Here is a 17,141-nt window from a genome sequence, read left to right as displayed (position 1 = left end):
ATAAAAAAAATTAAATAAAAAACGCTGGCGGGAAAGAGTTAAAAATAACACTATAATGCGAACAAATAAATAATTTTTAAGAAACATTCCATAAGAAAAGAACTGTCAGTTTAGATTTCATGGTGACTTTAAGTGCTGTGTTTGTCTTGCAGGCCGTCATGGCCAGTGATTTTGCCATCACTCGCTTTAAACACCTGCAAAGACTGCTGCTGGTTCACGGACACTGGTGCTACTCAAGACTAGCCAACATGGTCATCTATTTCTTCTACAAGAATGTGGTAATTATCACCATAGCAACCAATTTTGTTACATTTGTATAAGAAATGAGTGGCGCTTGACTTGAGCGATTAAAGGAAAACTCCGGTCAATTTTAACATTGAGCTCATTTTTTTTAAATTTGCACCCTGTTGACTTCAATGGGGCATATTTTAAACCTGCTTTTACCCTCTTAACATCCTTGATGTGTCATTACAAGTGCACAGGTCATGTGAGTGATTCCTTTAGAGTTAACACGGGTGAATCTGACTGCGGTAGATGAGAAAGATATGAATAAAAATGAAGTTAATTCGGCCAGCGCTCATACCTGTATTTACATCTTGTTTTCGGTTGAAGTCCAAAGTAGTAGATTGTCGAGTTCACGCGCATATGTTTAGTTACCTATGATCACGCGCGTGAACTCGACAATCGACTACTTTGGACTTCAACCGAAAACAGGATGTAAATACAGGTATGAGCGCTGGCCGAATTAACTTCATTTTTATTCATATCTTTCACATCTACTGCAGTCAGATTCACCCGTGTTAACTCTAAAGGAATCACTCACATTGGCTGGGCACTTGTAATGACACATCAAGGATGTTAAGAGGCTAAAAGCAGGTTTAAATATTGCCCCATTGAAGTCAAAAGGGTGCAAATTTTAAAAAGAGGATAACACGGTGTAGACAACACCGATTTTTGTCGTTGTTCTCTGTATTGACAGCACTCCAAATTTACAAAAAAATTAGCTCAATGTTAAAATTGACCGGAGTTCTCCTTTAAGCAACCACCTAGCAACAACCTAGAAACCACCCAAAACAACCTAGCAGCAGCATAGCAACGAGCCAAAAACTCTCAGAACACCTTAGCAAACTTATAGCAACTTCCTGGCCAAACCCTAACATTGTGGGATTGAGTTTTTTAACAAACAAGCCAGCACAATGCAAAGATGTAGTCTACTAAGCGTAATGATACCAGTTTTACATGTGAATATTAACAGTTGCACCATTTTTCAACTCAAAATACATAGATTGAGAAGGGGGGACTGTACAGGGGGCCCAAAGACCAGGAGGGCCTAAAGGGATCTTCCCTAAGGGCCAGGGTCCTGGAACGAGACCCAAAAAATATGCCTACTTTCTAGAATTTTAGAAGTCAGAAAATGTTCAGCACTATGGCTTTAGGTCAAACTGACAAAACCAGCACAGAAAATCTTTGAACCAAGTCACATGATCCACATACTCCAAACAGACTCAACTATGATAATGATTTATCCAGAATTGGACGAAAAATTCTCCCTTATGCCTCCTACAAGTGATTAAAGAGTATTGCACGTTGCCCATTTAAGGGTTAAACCACTTATGAAATATAAGTAATTAGCATTAACACTTGTTTAACTAACTTGCATTAACTAACCTGTATTATCTCATGCAGGCGTATGTGAATCTGCTGTTCTGGTATCAGTTCTACTGTGGCTTCTCTGCCACAGCCATGATCGACTACTGGCTCATGATATTTTTCAACCTGCTCTTCACCTCGGCTCCTCCCATCATGTTTGGGATAATGGACAAAGAGGTGTCAGACTCCACTTTACTGAGCCTGCCCGAGCTATATAAGAGAGGACAGCACTCAGAGGTGAGAAATCACACTGTCACTTATGACAATCTATCATTACTATACCACTATCTTAACTCATGTCTGGGGTAATTGGGTTAAAAGATATTTCTATTAGAAAATTCAGTAACAATTTATTTCTAGGCTCCCCCAAAAAACATTCTACTGACTAAAAATAACTTTGCAACTACATGTCAACACCTAACCATATTAGTCAACTACAGTCTACTACTACAGTCTATTAATACTCTAAAGAGAGATAGTTGACATGTAGTTACAAATTTACTTGTAGTTAGTAGAATGTCTAAAGTGGACCTTCGAAATAAAGTGTAACTGAAAATTCATAGTATAAATGAATAACAGTGTTAGAAAATCAATTTAATTCAACCATGGCAGTTGTAGTTATATTTTCTAAATGCGTTCAGCTATTATTTTAATAACAAATACCATAGCAAGTTACAAGTATCTAACCATGGTAAAGCATTGCATGTCTTGTAACACATTTAAACGTTTGATACAGGGCTACAGACGTTCAACGTTTTGGATTGCAATTCTAGATGCTTTCTATCAGAGTCTAGTGTGCTTTTTTATTCCATACTGGGTAAGAACATCTGTTCAGTCTCTTTTCTGTTTCTGCATCATGTGTTTGGAGTAACTTGTTATCTGATCACTACTTGTACTTTCTCAAGACATACAACGGTTCAGACATCGGCATATTCTCGTTCGGCACTCCCATGAACACGGTCTCTCTGTTCACCATCATCCTGCATCTGGCCATTGAGATCAAGAGCTGGGTGAGTTTACGCTCCAATTCATCACTGCAGAACACAATCACACGGCATCTATCACATTCACTTCGTATAGAGTGTGGTCAGGGTACCACCATATTCAATCTTTGACAGGAATGAAAACGAGGCTGTGAGGGATAGAATACAGTGCGTTTAGTGTATTATAATAACAATCAGATTGTTCTGCAAAAACTACCACTTTTGTTCCCTGGTGCCAAATTATAGTGTTAGTCAAGGTCTCTGTGATAGTTTTTGCTACTGTACCTTTAAGACTAGGGGCCCTATTTTAACGATCTGAAACGCAAGTGTCAAGCGCAAAGTGCAAGTAACTTTGTGGGCGGGTCTTTGGCGCTGTTGCTATTTTCCCGGCGGGATAAATGACTCTTGCGCCCGGCGCAAATCTAAATGGGGTTGGTCTGAAGTAGCTTCATTATTCATAGGTGTGGTTTGGGCGTAACGTGAAGTAAACCAATCAGAGCGTCATCTCACATTCCCTTTAAGAGCAGACGCGCTTTTTCCATAGCGGATTGCTATTGTAACGGCGGATTTGCTAGGTGCGCGCCAGGAGCGGTTCACAGCCAAGGAGAGCAACGCTCTCGTCACGGCCGTAAAAGAGAGAGGAGTTACATTGAAATGGAGAAACCCACCCAAATTAACTTCGGTTAAACAAGCGTATGATAATTTGGGTAAATGTGTAAGCTAGATGTATGCTTTTATAATAAATTGTCTATCTATCTATCTATCTATCTATTGTAATAATGTGTGATTTGCAAAAATGAAAACTGCTGCTTCTGTGTAGATGAGAGAATCAAAGTGTATGCATATTGTGCACACGCTACATTGATTATGGCCAAGCATGCGCCCTTAAAATAGCATATAAATAACATGTGCAACGCGCCACTGACTTTAAACTATTTTTTCCTGGTTAGTGGCGCAATTGTTTTCTAAACCTGCAAAATAGCATGAAGGAACGTTTGCGCAGGAACACGCCTCCTCTTTGCGCTGAACCGCCCTGGGGAGCGCAAGTGTATTTCCTAACTTACCGACGTGCATCTGTGGAGGGAAAAGTCCGCTTTGCGCGGGTGCAAAATAGGAATGATACATGCGTCGGTGTACAAAGTCAGTTGCGCTGGGTGCAAGATAGGGCCCTAGGTCTTGGTTATGAATGGCTAGCATTTTTTGTGTGTGAAATGAATAAGAACATTTTTGTTAAAGCATGTTTACTTTGTCTGCATCTCTTATTGTTAGTTATAAACTACCATTCAAAAGATTGGGGTCAATAGTATTTATTAAGAAATTGAGACTTTAATTATGTACGGACACATTAAATTGATCAAAAGTGACAGTAATAACATTTATACATTTAAATGCTGTTCTTCTGAACTTTCTATTCATCAAAAAATCCTGAAAATAATCTGTCACGGTTTCCATGAAAATATGAAGCAGCACAACTATTTTCAACATTGATAATAATAAGAAATATTTCTTGAGCATCAAATCATCATATTAGAATGATTTCTGAAGGATCATGTGACACTGAAGACTGGAGTAATAATACTGAAAATTCGGCTTTACCGTCACAGGAATTAATTACATTTTAATATACACTGAACAAAATTATAAACTTTTGTTTTTGCCGCCATTTTCATGAGCTGAACTCAAAGATCTAAGACTTTTTCTATGTACACAAATGGACTATTTCTCTCAAATATTGTTAACAAATCTGTCTAAACCTGTGTTAGTGAGCACTTCTCCTTTGCCGAGATAATCCATCCACCTCACAGGTATGGCATATCAAGATGCTCATTAGACAGCATGATTATGGCACAGGTGTGCCTTAGGCTGGCCACAATAAAAGGCCATTCTAAAATGTGCAGTTTTATCAGACAGCAAAATGCCACAGATGTTGCAAGTTTTGAGGGAGCGTGCAATTGGCATGCTGACAGCAGGAATGTCCACCAGAGCTGTTGCCCGTGAAATGAATGTTCATTTCTCTACCACAAGCCGTCTCCAAAGACGTTTCAGAGAATTTGGCAGTACATCCAACCGGCCTCACAATCGCAGACCATGTGTAACCACACCAGCCCAGGACCTCCACATCCAGCATCTTCACCTCCAAGATCGTCTGAGACCAGCCACCCGGACAGCTGCTGCAAATATCGGTTTGCATAACCAAAGAGTTGGCTCAAGGTCATACTGCAAAGGACCCTAGGTTGAAATTACTCCAAACCATCCCTTTAAACATAAAACACTGCAGCTCTGCATCTTCCAGAGCTGACTCAAGCACGGCGGCCATCTTGTCCGAAGACACAAGCACATCAGGCATGACATGAACAGTCTCTGGCTGGGCAGGCCTGACGTGAAGAAGCTCAGACTTGGCAGGCATGACGTGAAGAGACTCAGACTTGGGAGGCATGACGTGAAGAGACTCAGACTTGGGAGGCATGACGTGAAGAGACTCAGACTTGGGAGGCATGACGTGAAGAGACTCAAACTTGGCAGGCATGACGTGAAGAGACTCAGACTTGGCAGACATGACGTGAAGAGACTCAGACTTGGGAGGCATGACGTAAAGAGACTCAGACTTGGGAGGCATGACGTGAAGAGACTCAGACTTGGGAGGCATGACGTGAAGAGACTCAGACTTGGCAGGCATGACGTGAAGAGACTCAGACTTGGCAGACATGACGTGAAGAGACTCGGGAGGCATGACGTGAAGAGACTCAGACTTGGGAGGCATGACGTGAAGAGACTCAGACTTGGCAGGCATGACGTGAAGAGACTCAGACTTGGCAGGCATGACGTGAAGAGACTCAGACTTGGGAGGCATGACGTGAAGAGACTCAGACTTGGCAGGCATGACGTGAAGAGACTCAGACTTGGGAGGCATGACGTGAAGAGACTCAGACTTGGCAGGCATGACGTGAAGAGACTCAGACTTGGCAGGCATGACGTGAAGAGACTCAGACTTGGGAGGCATGACGTGAAGAGACTCAGACTTGGCAGGCATGACGTGAAGAGACTCAGACTTGGGAGGCATGACGTGAAGAGACTCAGACTTGGCAGGCATGACGTGAAGAGACTCAGACTTGGCAGGCATGACGTGAAGAGACTCAGACTTGGGAGGCATGACGTGAAGAGACTCAGACTTGGCAGGCATGACGTGAAGAGACTCAGACTTGGCAGGCATGACGTGAAGAGACTCAGACTTGGGAGGCATGGCGTGAAGAGACTCAGACTTGGCAGGCATGACGTGAAGAGACTCAGACTTGGGAGGCATGACGTGAAGAGACTCAGACTTGGCAGACATGACGTGAAGAGACTCAGACTTGGGAGGCATGACGTAAAGAGACTCAGGCTTGGCTGGCAGGCATGACATGAAGTAGCTCAGGCTTGGCAGATACTGCGGTTTTGCGGGGCTCCTCTGCAAAACCCATTGTAAATGAGGAACCGCTCAATAACAGGGCATAGTCTTTGTATTGTGCCAGAGACCAATTAATTTTTCCTCCAGGCAAACAGGCTCATTCAAACCTACCCTAAATATGTCCTTGAGGGCCTCATCATTAAAGTCCAACAGGTGAGAGAGTTCACAAAACTCTGCCACATAATCCTCGATGGCCCGGTTGTCTTGTCGAAGACAAAGGAGGGCAACTGCTGGGTTCATAGTCGGTCAAGTATTCTGTAAGGGATCCACTGGAGTCAAGATTATTGAGAACCCAAGTGCAGTTTATTACAAATAAGATCAAACATGAAACAAAAACATGGCGTGGCATGAAAAACTCAAAATGAAAACATGAACATGAACATAGACTTACAAAGTGTTCTACAGGAAACAATACTTGATCAAGACACATGGCAAACATGAGGGCATAAGACAGGACTAATGACAATACAAGAGACACCTGTGAACAATGATCAGACAATTAACCAATGACAAGACACAGAAACATGACAATGACAAAACCAAAACGTGACACATACCTGTGAGGTGGATGGATTATCTCGGCGAAGGAGAAGTGCTCACTAACACAGATTTAGACAGATTTGTGAACAATATTTGAGAGAAATAGGCCTTTTGTGTCGGCGCCAATGGCCTCGTGGTCAGTGCGCTGACATGTAGCGCCTTTGCGCTCAGGCGGCCCGAGTTGGAGTCCCGGCTCGTGGACCTTTCCCGATCCCATCCCCCGTCTTTCTCCCACCTCGTTTCCTGTCATCTCTCTACTGTCCTGTCACAATAAAAAAAAAAAAAGGAAAATCACCAAAAATAAAATTAGAAATAGGCCTTTTATGTACATAGAAAAAGTCTTAGATCTTTGAGTTCAGCTCATGAAAAATGGGGGCAAAAACAAAAGTGTTGCGTTTATAATTTTGTTCAGTGTATATTCATATAGAAAAAAGATATTTTGAATTGTAATAATATTTCACAATATTAGTCTTTTTACTGTATTTTTTTATTTTTATTAAATAAACGCAGTCTTGGTAAGCATACGAGACTTCTTTCAAATACGTTAAAAAATCTTACAGACCCCAAACATATAAATGATAGTGTATACAACTAGAATAAAAGTATGTTCTTCTAACTAGAATAATAATAAAATTTGTTGATTGTGTGTTAAAGGAATACTCCACCGTATTTTCATATTAAACTATGTTATTCCCTTAACTAAGACGAGTTGATACATACCTCTCTCGTCTCAGTGAGTGCACTAAATCGCTCTGTCTTGCGCAAAACTTTTTTAGCACTTAGCTTAGCCCAGTTCATTCAATAGGTGCCAAGCAGAGAAGCAACAAAACACCTTGACGTTTTCCCTATTTAAATACAGTTACTCGCGTAGTGTAACTCGACCTAGGACGGTGACACAAAACAAAACGTTGCGCTTTTCTAAGCGTGTAAAATGGATAACTATATTGTATGGCGGAATACCATAGCAAGTGCTTGGAAGCACTTCGACTTGGCGGAGTAATATCTTCACTCGTGAAAAATCCTCTCACCGGCCCCGCTCCCTCTGGTGAAGATATTACTGCGCCCAAGTCGAAGTGCTTCCAAGCACTTGCTATGGTATTCCGCCATACAATATAGTTATCCATTTTACACGCTTAGAAAAGCGCAACGTTTTGTTTTGTGTCACCGTCCTAGGTCGAGTTACACTACGCGAGTAACTGTATTTAAATAGGGAAAACGTCAAGGTGTTTTGTTGCTTCTCTGCTTGGCACCTATTGAATGAACTGGGCTAAGCTAAGTGCTAAAAAAGTTTCGCCGCAAGACAGAGCGATTTAGTGCACGCACTGAGACGAGAGAGGTATGTATCAACTCGTCTTAGTTAAGGGAATAACATAGTTTAATATGAAAATACGGTGGAGTATTCCTTTAATATTTGAATATTCCAAAAACAGTCAATCTTTTTTGCAGCTTATTTTCAATTAATGTTTTTTTTTTTTTTTACATTTTAGAGGTTTTTACGGTTATAGCATGCGTCTCAATTATTCTCTATGTAAAAACATGCATAAAAAAGTATTTTTAATGAAATGACCCCTTTGTGTTTGACTTGCAGACGGTGGTGCACTGGGTGATCATGATCGGCAGTGTGCTGGTGTACTTCATCGTGAATCTGGCCTACAGCGCCATCTGTACTAGCTGCAACCATCCCTCCAACCCTTACTGGATCATGCACAAACAAATGGCCGATCCCATGTTTTACCTCGTCTGCATTTTAACAACTGTTGTTGCTTTACTGCCAAGGTAACCAAAGTTTAGCATTACCATTATGCGTATAATAGCATCATATCAATGATGTTGTTTAGATGTCATACATGAATAGAGTGACCATCTGGTTATTGCTCAGTTGAAGGACAGTAGAAGTGATTTTGTGTGTGAGATAAATGTACTACTATTACACTATGTAAATATTGATTTACATTACATGGCCTATTTGCCATCACATTGGATGATAACGTTTTAAATCGTCATTTCTTATTGTGTGGTATTGTAATTTCAGGGGAGAAATAAAATAATGCAGACATAAATAAATACGGGACAAAGCTCCCATTTTCAGGTCTTGGTCACCCTTTACATGAACGAATGAAGTCTGGTTTCACGTTAGTGTCACTGAACCACCGTAGCGCACACACAGTCTGCTCCGGTCCAGAGACACGACATCACCGAGCAGATAATATGTGTGAGTCGGCGCAGACCAGAGAACGTTATCAGACTCGGACCCATTTGAATTCGCCACATAATGCTATATTTTAAAGCGATATGGAGGAGATTAGGTGGAAACTGCGGCTTTACTGAGTTCAACAGCTCTGGCCAAGATGTGATATAAACTAAATGCTATTGGCTATTTAAAAAAAGGGGAGGAGCTGTTAGATATGTCCCGCCCGTCTTCCTGTTTCAGTAGAAATTACGTCAACACATTGAATAATGCTGCGCGTTTCAAAGCACTTCACTGGGCCTTTAAAGAGGTGTGAAGCGGCGCTGCGCAGACCAATCGTTGTATGACATTAAAGTACCGCGAGAACAATTCGAAAGCATACAGAGCTTTATTTACGACATGGCGTGAATGCAGCATATTACATTTGATCATTTTACTGATGCACTGATTTTTATAGATGCATCATTACACCCCTAATGAATGCAGGACTTCAAATGCAAATGCATCTTTTCTCTCAACATGGCCCTTGTTTACTTTTTTTTTTTCAGGTACACCTTGCATGTCCTAAGGGGAACTCTGGCACCCTCCCCTCACCTCAGCGCACGGCATCTCGAGCGGCTCCCCCCCTCCCATCGGGAGCAGCGGATCAGAGAGTGGCGTGGTCTCCGAGACACGTGCATTTCTCCTTCTCTCAGATCCCAGGAACACAGCTCCTCTCCCTGCCCCAGTGCATAAAGTACACACCACAGTCCGGCACGCCACCCTTCCTCATGCACAGAGAATGACAATGCCGCAAAGCTTGAATTCTTCAATACACAAAATTGCCAAAACTGAAAAGATATTTATGTTTTGCACACATGGATGCACTGCAGAGGGAACTTCCGGCGGCATTAGATGCCAGGTTTTGCTGTGCTCATGTACTCCAAGGAATGAAGCTGAGCTTTTCAATTTTGAATGTGCTCTTTGCTCTCACAAACCATTTGCATGATCTTCACTTGTTTCTGGGCGGTTCAGTCCACACTTGATCAATACATGCATATAATTTCTCAGCGGCGTGAAAGTAATCTGTTCGGTGGATGCAGCTGAGCCTTTTCCCTTCTGCGAAACCAACTTCTTGTTGTCATGTGGACCACATTTGTATGCATTTGCGCTTTGAGCTGCTCATGTAATAATTGAGGTTTGCAGATGTTACATAATATCTTGGTTCATTTATTCAGAGCTTGTTGTGCATGCTGACAGAAATACAAGCACCAGTGAGATTAAGGAGGCTGGATCCTCTTCTTCTTCTTAATTCCTAATAAATTGATTGGCTCATAAGGCTTGTTGATGATGTCTGTGTGCGGGTGCGTGTAATACACTAAGGCAGATCACACAGTCCTACGCCGACATTTGAATATTTAATTGCACTGCTGACGTCTGGCTGACGTTCTTCACTCATGACGGGGTCAGTGATGACCTCACGCTCAGACAGATCATAGCCGAGCGAGCGTGTCTCTTTTCCCCATCCTTCCAGCATGTGTGTAACATACACCACCGTCAGGGGAAAAAAAGTGTCCATCGCTGCTTCTATTTGCAGAACCCAGGGCGGTTTTATGTAATGATGACAGACATGTTTCTGACGGGCCGCTTCTGCTCTCTGGTGGCAGTTTGACGAACTGCGAATACTATCATCCATTTATTAAAACCACGTGACAGTGTTTCATGTCACTTACTGAAGGATTTCTTTAAAGGCGGGAACTACAGGTGAACAAGCTTTAATTGAAATTGAACTGCTAAATTAAATTATACATAATTTTTTTATATGATTTTTAAAATTTTAATATATACAAACAAATGTCATTTTTTGTGTGAAAAGGGTCATTTAAAATATTATTTGATAAAAAACCTATGTAATATGTAAATGTACGTTTGTAATGAAATTGTATGATGCCGTTTGTAATGAAATATTATGTACGTAAACATTTTAATATAATTCAAGAAGCAATGTTTAGAAGTATGGGTTTCTATATCTGTTATGAAAATTACATCATGATTCATGTTTGTAATATGAACAAAATAGGAAAATGACTTTTAAATGATGCTATTTGATTCTGTAGTAGGTGAATGGAATATAAAACTATAAAAATGCACTTTTTATTTTTATGCATTTCAATTGTGGATGTTTTTTTAATAGTTTGATCTATTGTGGAAAGTCAAAATTGTTAAATCCAACCATCAACCCGATCTGACCTCCCCTTTAAACAAAGAGACCACAAATAAATTCAAAAGAAATACAAACAAAAAAATAACACAGTTTGTAATATTGACCTTCCTTTGAAATGTACATTAATATTGAGTATTCCACATACTATCAAAAATATGTTTTTTTGTTTTTTTTTTAAAAAGCAGTAAAGCTAAAGCTTGTTTTTTGAATTACTGTAAATGACATCAGTTGCACTGGTTTGCTATTTATACACCAAAGTCTAGATATGCAAAGTCCTATGAGAAGAGATACTTTATACAGTATCATTTCGATGATCAGAGTAACACGAGGACAGTGTAAATGCATATTTTACTTTGAATGTTTATAAATCTAAAAATAAACAACACAGTGTTTTATAGGCGCCAGAATGTTCTGTACTCAATTGTCATTTAAAGATTTGCATTGCACAAGTACAAAATGAATTTATTATATATATAGTGTACAAATAAAATAAGTTATGTGTAAAGTTATTCATTGCCAGAGAATTACTGTTTTTAATTTAGTGAAATATAATTAATAAATTAACCTGTTTATTCTGTAAAAGTCACTTTGCAATAAGGTCACATTTGAGTAACTGCATTACATGAGCTAACAATGAGAAATATGTTTTTACAGCATACATTAACCTTTGTTAATATTACTTAATGAAAATCATTAACTAATATTAACAAAGGTTAATGAATGCTGAAAAACATATTTCTCATTGTTAGCTCATGTAATGCATTGACATTCATGTTAGTTCACAGTGCATTAACTAATAGAAATTTGATCATATAAATGTTGAGATTAACAAAGATTGAGAACTAAGATTAGTAAATGTAGTAGAAATATTGCTTATTGTTAGTTCATGTTAACTAATGTTAACGAATGAAACCTTAAAGTAAGTGTTAAGATTTGTCATTTTTATAAACTATAAAGAAAAGTCTTCCTTTTTTCCCTAACTAGCTTAATGTATTCTGGGCAATAGAAGAAAGGTTAGGCCATAAAACACAAGCAATTTAACAAGTCCCAGCGGGCCGATGAATTTTACAATAAGAACCGGTTTCATGTGTGTGTGCACTTGTGTGGAACTGTAAACACTTTGTATTCAAATCCCATCTCTGAGCTCCAATCACAAATCATGTTTTACTACAGCAGCACTTCCACACTAATGATCCAGATGTGTAGTCAGATGTTCTGTTTCCCATGCTAAATTTTAATCACCCAGTTCTGTCTAATTGCTGCCAAATGCAGACTGCCTGTTCACATAGGTAGACTAAAGTGGATATCTAAATGCTTTAATGCATCTAACATGTGGGCATCATATCAGGAAACCAAAAATGTTAGGAGACCTCGCTGTGGATTTGCTCGATGTTGTACATAAAGGTGTTGTCAGCAATGAGCACCTCCTCCATGATGGACAGCTGGCTCAAGCGGCCGCCACACATCTTCACAAACTCCATGAATCACCCAATAATTTGGATGTTGATAATAATATAATTAAAAAAACAGATATTCAAGTGTGAGTTTAAAGTGTGTGCCTTGTCAATGACAAGATTTTAGCTTCGCTTTAGCTTGTGCGTACTGTAAGTGAATTAGATTAATAAGAGCAATGGGTATTAAAAAAGAAAACGGGTCCATTTTGATTTCTTGAGGACTTGAAACCAAGTTCATTTTCAGTCTAAATCCTAACCTATTAGTTTTGCAATGACTCAGATGGTGACGCACTGACCTGCATGAGATACATGAGGACAGCTACTCATCTTCAGCAGCTTGAGCGTGTCACTGTTGTTGGCGACCAGTACCTTCAGGGAAGGGTCATCAGCCGGTGTGTCATCCATTTTTATAGAGGACAGAGACTTGGAATTCAAAAACACCACCGTCAGTGCTGAGACAAAGTGTGACTGAGAACAGACCAGACAAGACAGGCAAAGTCAGTGCCTCTGGCTTCTCATACCCTTTACATGAAGCATTATTTCATTATTTCATGAGGTCACCCCGCTATGGTGCTATTTGTTTTGTAGGCATGCTGGTTAATTTTCAAACATGTCATGAACTATAAACATAAAACTTATATTCTTATATAAAAATAATAACTACAACAATACAGTACAGTGAAAATCATGTTTCATGTATTGTTGATTTTGTTATTTTTCTAGTTATCTAACATCAAATCCTCAGTAAGGTTAGAGCTTTTAAAGAGATAGTTCACCTAAAAATGAATATTATGACTTATACCATGGTCTGGGTGAATACTCGATTCTGATTGGCTGCAGGGTGTCCGTTAAAAAGTGATAATGTACACCTAGGAAAGGCGTCCCGATTAAATATTTCTTTCTTTCGTAAGTGACCATGGTATAAGCGGGTTAATGCCCTTCAAGGTGTCCATTGTCAGGTATTAATGGACTTCGGCGAGGCGTGAACCTCCGCCGAAGTCCATTAAAACCTGATAATGGACACCTCGAAGGGCATTAACCCGCTTATACCATGGTCACTTACGAAAGAAAGAAATATTTAATCAATTAATAATACTTTAATGTGTTTTAGAGTAAAAATCGTGAGGGTTTTTATTTATTAAGTCGAGCGCACTATTTAATATCTCCCATATACAGGCGTTGCCAAGCAACATGGCCACAGCGACCCGACTGCAGCAGTTGATCAGTGAGTTTGAGCCAGCGCAATCATTTAGAACTGTCATCAGGCAAATTGATGGGATGCCTTTCCTAGGTGTACATTATCACTTTTTAACGGACACCCTGCAGCCAATCAGAATCGAGTATTCACCCAGACCATGGTATAATACCTGATAATGGACACCTCGTCGGGCATTAACCCTTACATAATTTACTCACCCTCAAATTTTTCCAAACCTGCAAGGGTTTCTTTCTTTTGTTGAACACAAAAGAAGATATTTTGAAGAATTTTGGTAACCAAACAGTTTCTAGTCCCCATTGACTTCCATTGTATTTTTTTTTTTATCCATACTATGGTAGTCAATGGGGTCCATCAACTGTTTGGTTGCCCATATCCTCAAAATATCTTCTTTTGTGTTCAACAGAAGAAAGAAACCCATGCAGGTTTAAAACAACTTGAGGCCTTGTTCAAACCACATTTCGTGTTTAAAGATATTTCAAGCTAATTTTGGTTCGTTGAAGTGGTAATTAACTAATAAGTTCATCCTTTTCCACCAGTTTGACTCAATTAGGCCAATAGATGTTGCCTCTTTCTGGAATTGAATCCACTGGTGTAACTGTTGGACGGTGTTACTAATATTTGCTTTGTTTTATAGAGTGCATTAGTGCCCACCCGCTTTTTCAGTGCCATTTGTTCTGGAAGTATTTATTCCATTCATTTTTTCTAGTATTCTTAAAAGTGTTTAAGCCATGGACCAATTCAGCCAGCTACGAGGTGAATCACAACATTACAAACTTTGATTTGAAGCAAAAAGTATTTGAAATTCGGACAAAAAGGCAGAAGACTGTGAACGGCTTTAGTGAGGGAAAGAACTACAATGCCATGAACCACTGCTGTGCTTACACACACATATATATATATATATATACACACACAAAATACACACAAATATTTAAGTATTTTGAAAGCAAAAAGCGAGACTCAACAACTTGAATAAATCATCCGCAGTGCTTCATGAACTGAGCGTTTCCTTTAGAGCTCTTTTGGTACAATTTGCTCGCCGCAACTATCTGATTGGTGGAGGGTTCTGTAGAGCATCATGGGTAATGTAGTTTTCGCACCACAAATTCAGATGTTAAACACAACTATTTAAAAAATAAGTTGAAAAAATGCAAACAGATTGATTTTGATCAACATTGATTTACAACCTCTCAGCTTACATTAGGTCTGTTTTTGTACGGTAGATTATTTCCTCATCAGAAAGTTTTGAGAAGAACCTCATCCATTGCCTCCTTATATGGCCCTGACCTCAACAGAGAACACTAGACAGAGTGAAATGACGCTTGAAGGATAATTCAGCATCCAGGTGAGGGCACTGACTCATCCACATCTTTCTGGATGTTGCATAATACGACGACAGTAAATAGAAATAAGGACACAAACAACAGAGCCATCTGGAAGCCATCACACTGATCAGTGATGAATCTCCTCCATCAAGATGGTACCTTTTGAGTGCTGTACAGTTAAATAAAGAAGCACAGCTTTCTTTGTTTTTAAATCTTTTGTGACTAAGCAAGCCACAACGAGCTTCAACTTGTCACTTTCAATACTAGTTATACAGCGGTGTTTAAACTGTCAGGATTTTGTGGAGGGTGAAATTACATGGTACAGAAGTTTGACAGCTGAGACATTCTAGTAGTTTTGAACAAGCGACAAGTTTTAAAACAGATGTTTGATGTCATATTCAGCTAGTATGTCGTACGGAAAGGGTGAACAGGTTTCTGTTGTACCTCAGACACGTCCATGATGCTTGGTCATGCTGTGGAAATCAGACCCAGTGTCTAAACAGTGCAGTTCACCAGCTGTGAGAGAATGTCTCAGGCTGCTTCAGATTCTGTGCAGCTGTCAACCTGGAAACATATATTTTTTGTTTTGAAAAAATTCAATCTTTTGGTATTTTTAAAATGACAATTTTGACCTTTTCTTAATTATTTTCTTAAAACTACATACTGCACATGCATAACATTTTGTTTTGTTTTTTGGATCTTTACAAAAATGTACTTTTCAACACTGTACTGTGCATTACACAAACATATGAAAAAATGTATTTCATTTAAACAATTTACTTTGCCACGAGGAAAGACAGTAACGCGCAATAACCTTCACCCGCTGACCGGATGCCTCTATTGGGCCGATCCTGTATAGTGGAAAAATCCCAGGATTCAGATTTCAGAGACAAAACTACAGTGGCTCCAAAAAGCATTTGGACATTTAGTGCAATGATGATCATACAGCAGGCAATAAATAACAAAAACTTTTTGAACGGTATATATTCAAGACACATACAGTATAGGATATACAGTGCTGAAAAGCCTGAGACCACACTGGGAATATAGGATTTTTTTTTTAAAAAAGCTGTTACTCACTAAAGGAATATGGGGGTGGAAAGAATTTGGGATGGGGAAAATTATATTTTTCAAATCTTTTGCATTCTCTCGCAAAACCTGTTGTGAACACAAATATCTTTGCAAGAGAACGCAAAAGATTTGGGAAATATTTTTTACTCCCATCCCAAATTTTTTCCACCACCATGTCCCTTTAGGGGTTCCGTAATAACTAAACAGGATTTTGAAAAATGTACTCACTAATAAAAATATGACATTTACTATGTGAATTCAAAAGGTCAGATGATCTTTCTTCCACTGCAGCACAAGAACATGATTTTGCAGCTCAAGCTGATGCCAAATAACCTAAGAAATTCCAAGATTTTAGACTAGTTAGGCTATTTTTTCAAGTAAACTTTTTAAACAAATTGATATGCTGACAATATAATTTGTAAAGAAACTTTTGCATTAATCAGAAAATACAGTATTTCACTAGTGGGTCAGATGTTTTGATTGCACACTGTGTATTATATTATATACACTGTACAAAGCCTACTATGGGCATACTAAAACTAAACAACCAATACATTAAAATACAGTTAGTATGGCATATTGGTCACAAATCAATGTTTTCTAAGCGATGATTTCTCTCTATATTTCTTTTACTGTCTATGCTATGGCTACAGCCCACGCTTTATAGACACATAGATATACAGACCCCAAATCTCAGCAACTACTGATATGTTCTAGCCAACGTTGTAGGCTACACCAGAGAGAAGAGTCTGAAGTCGACTAAGATAGCCTACTTGTTCCAAGCTTCCGCATCAACATAGAAAGGCATACCATCCCAAAACACATTATTTACTATGCTGTGAAGTTTTACTTGCAATTTGCACAATCTGTGACTGTGTGTATGATTCTCTGTTGCTCCCACAGCTCCACTGCTCTCTGAACTGGGAGACCACTCTGGCACGTGAGCGCGAGAGAACATGATGGATCAGACTCGCGCGCGACAACTCCACCGCACCAGAGCGCGCGCATCCTATAGATGTCATTTCAGTGTCATTCAAGTCAAATTGTTATTGTGTTTTTGATC

General features: G+C 39.4%; 1 protein-coding gene across 1 annotated transcript in view; it reads left to right on the top strand.

The window, feature by feature from the left end:
• Nucleotides 1-1,996, top strand: part of atp10b (ATPase phospholipid transporting 10B) — a gene marked incomplete at both ends in the record, with an annotated part of 56,034 nt that extends 54,038 nt beyond the window's left edge. The window contains 3 exons of the mRNA XM_081382108.1: nt 153-278; nt 1,687-1,887; nt 1,985-1,996. Coding sequence (XP_081238234.1) covers nt 153-278; nt 1,687-1,887; nt 1,985-1,996 — 339 coding nt within the window. The remainder of the gene's footprint in view (nt 1-152; nt 279-1,686; nt 1,888-1,984) is intronic.
• Between the last annotated feature and the right edge of the window lie 15,145 nt (nt 1,997-17,141).

The sequence above is a fragment of the Scardinius erythrophthalmus genome (assembly GCF_964197995.2).
Source record: "Scardinius erythrophthalmus genome assembly, chromosome: 13".
Classification (NCBI taxonomy): Eukaryota; Metazoa; Chordata; class Actinopteri; order Cypriniformes; family Leuciscidae; genus Scardinius; species Scardinius erythrophthalmus.
The sequence above is the reverse complement of the archived record's forward strand: the minus strand, read 5'-3'. Positions and strand labels throughout refer to the sequence as shown.